At 55.2% G+C, this 3,269-nt stretch overlaps 1 protein-coding gene across 1 annotated transcript; it reads left to right on the forward strand.

The window, feature by feature from the left end:
* Positions 1–318: 318 nt before the first annotated feature.
* KCNA3 (potassium voltage-gated channel subfamily A member 3) lies at positions 319–2,729 on the forward strand (the record flags this gene model as incomplete). The annotated part of the gene is made up of 1 exon (XM_082861541.1): positions 319–2,729. One exon carries the CDS (start codon positions 319–321, stop codon positions 2,065–2,067), a length of 1,749 nt encoding a protein of 582 aa, XP_082717667.1. The 3' UTR covers positions 2,068–2,729.
* Positions 2,730–3,269: the final 540 nt, after the last annotated feature.

Consider the following 3,269-nt stretch of genomic DNA (forward strand, 5'->3'; position numbering starts at 1 on the left):
CCCAGAGGGACGAGGAGGGCGGCGGGGAAGAGCTGGGCCCGGCGGCTCCCAGGGAGCGGGGCGCGCGCCCGCGCGGTGGGCCGGAATCCGGAGGGGACGCGGAGGGGCGGGAGCGCGCCCCGCGGAGGAGGGAGGAGGAGGGCTGAGGAGGCGTCTCTTTGGAGGAGCCCGGCGGACAGCGCCAGACCCAGACCGAGCCTCGCGACAGCAACAGCAACAGCAACAGGCGGCGGGCTCGGCGGGAGGCGGAGGCGGTGAAGGGGCGGGGAGATCGAGGAGGAGCGAGCCGGCCCCGCGCCGCCGCCTGTTCCCCGCCGCATGGACGAGCACCTCAGCCTCCTGCGCTCGCCGCCGCCGCCGCCCTCCGCCCGCCACCGCGCCCACCCGCCGCAGCACCCCGCGAGCGGCGACGGCGGCGGCGGCGGCGGCGCCCACACGCTGGTGAACCCCGGCTACGCAGAGCCCGCCGCGGGCCCCGAGCTGCCGCCGGACATGACGGTGGTGCCCGGGGACCACCTGCTGGAGCCGGAGGCGACCGACGGCGGGGGTGACCCGCCTCAGGGCGGCTGCGGTGGCGGCGGCGGCTGCGACCGCTACGAGCCGCTGCCGCCCGCGCTGCCCGCCGCCGGCGAGCAGGACTGCTGCGGGGAGCGCGTGGTCATCAACATCTCGGGGCTGCGCTTCGAGACGCAGCTCAAGACCCTCTGCCAGTTCCCGGAGACTCTGCTGGGCGACCCCAAGCGGCGCATGAGGTACTTCGACCCGCTCCGCAATGAGTACTTTTTCGACCGCAACCGGCCCAGCTTCGACGCCATCCTCTACTACTATCAGTCCGGGGGCCGAATCCGCCGGCCGGTCAATGTGCCCATCGACATCTTCTCCGAGGAGATCCGCTTCTACCAGCTGGGCGAGGAGGCCATGGAGAAGTTCCGCGAGGACGAGGGCTTCCTGCGGGAGGAGGAGCGGCCCCTGCCCCGCCGAGATTTCCAGCGCCAGGTGTGGCTGCTCTTCGAGTACCCGGAGAGCTCCGGGCCGGCCCGGGGCATCGCCATCGTGTCCGTGCTCGTCATCCTCATCTCCATCGTCATCTTCTGCCTGGAGACGCTGCCCGAGTTCCGTGATGAGAAGTACTACACCGCCTCGCCGTCGCAGGAGCTGTTCGAGACGGCCAGCAACAGCACGTCGGGGGCTCCCGCGGGAGCCTCCAGCTTCTCGGATCCCTTCTTCGTGGTGGAGACTCTGTGCATCATCTGGTTCTCCTTTGAGCTGCTGGTGCGGTTCTTCGCTTGCCCCAGCAAAGCCACCTTCTCGCGAAATATCATGAACCTGATAGACATTGTGGCCATCATCCCTTATTTCATCACTCTGGGCACCGAGCTGGCTGAGCGACAAGGCAATGGACAGCAAGCCATGTCCCTGGCCATCCTGAGAGTCATCCGCCTGGTGAGGGTCTTCCGCATCTTCAAGCTCTCCCGCCACTCCAAGGGGCTGCAGATCCTGGGGCAGACGCTGAAGGCTTCCATGCGGGAGCTGGGGCTGCTCATTTTTTTCCTTTTTATTGGGGTCATCCTTTTCTCCAGCGCGGTTTATTTTGCGGAGGCAGACGACCCCACTTCAGGTTTTAGCAGTATCCCTGATGCCTTCTGGTGGGCTGTGGTAACCATGACGACCGTAGGTTACGGTGACATGCACCCAGTGACCATAGGGGGGAAGATTGTGGGGTCACTCTGTGCCATCGCTGGTGTCTTGACCATTGCTTTGCCAGTCCCTGTGATTGTTTCCAACTTCAATTACTTCTACCACCGGGAGACAGAAGGGGAAGAGCAAGCCCAGTACCTGCACGTGGGAAGTTGCCAGCACCTCTCCCCTTCAGCCGAGGAGCTCCGGAAAGCGAGGAGTAACTCGACTCTAAGTAAGTCGGAGTATATGGTGATCGAAGAGGGGGATATGAACCATAGCGCTTTCCCCCAGACCCCCTTCAAAACGGGCAATTCCACGGCCACCTGCACCACGAACAATAATCCCAACTCCTGTGTCAACATGAAAAAGATATTTACCGATGTTTAATATATGAAACAAGTGACATGCTGTGCCCAGTATTGTGTGGAACGTGCCCCCTTGGTCTGTGTATGCCCTTGTTTTATACATTTCCAGACCATTCATCAAGGAAAGGACATGAAGAAGTGGAAAGCACACTTCATTCTCTCTCTCCCTACTGCTTCATACTGAAACAGGTGTCTGTTTTGCAAGTGGGCTGCATTCTCTCAGCTCTCCTTTTTTTCTCTCTCTCCCTCTCTTAATATTTCGAACAACAAACTTACTTTAAACTTGATTTTTAGCACATGCTCTGTAAAAAAAAAAAAAAAAAAAAAAGACAAAAAAAGAAAACCAAACAAAAAAAACTACATCCTGGAAGGAAATGAAACTAAAGAACAGAGTAACTGTCTAACCTCAGAATCCAAAGGCAGCTGTTTCTTTACTAAGTAAAGCAGGCACATACTTAAAGGATGCTTCGGTTTGATGGACCCATCAACATTATTGAATATTTAGTTCAATTGCCAACACTGTGGCTAGGTGGATGAAAAGTCTATTTAGAACAATGACTTGTAAACCCACCGTAAGTTTATTTGTTTTCAACTGGAATTTCTATTTGGAAGCCCCCCTCCCGGAATTTTAAGGATCTCTACAACTTTGAACTAAGGGAAATGCCCAAGATGTCCCGATCTGACTAATTAGGTTAACTCTTTGGGTCTTGTTAAGCATTTCGAAAGTATTAGACTAAGAGATTCCTATGAAATTCTGTATTCATTCTAGCTAACATCTATCAAAGTCTAGAAACAGATGTTTTCAGTGCTGCTGAGAGAAACAAAAAAATTTCCTAATGCATCTGAGAGATAAGCTTCTGCAGTATCACAAGAAGATTAAAGTGGCAGACACTCCTTCCAGCAGAAGTTACTAATTCGGACCTGACTGATGCAGTTCCCATAGCAACCCATGTTTCCCGGGAAACCCGAAAAGGTTGTCATGGCATCTCTTGCTCTCTAGCCCCACCCCCTAGCCCCTGCTGTTTCCACAGTAACCTTTCCAGATGGTTCCTACTTACATGATTTCACAAGGAAAACCACTGTTTGAATAAACCGCACAAGTAAAGTCTGAGAATCCAAAGTGGTGAAATGAATCACAAAATGCATATTTTTACTACAGAAAATCACTGATGTCATCCCATATTGACTGAATTGAAAAGGAAAATATCATCATTGGAATGTTAA

This window comes from Leucopleurus acutus (genome assembly GCF_964270905.1).
Source record: "Leucopleurus acutus genome assembly, chromosome: 2".
Lineage (NCBI taxonomy): Eukaryota > Metazoa > Chordata > Mammalia > Artiodactyla > Delphinidae > Leucopleurus > Leucopleurus acutus.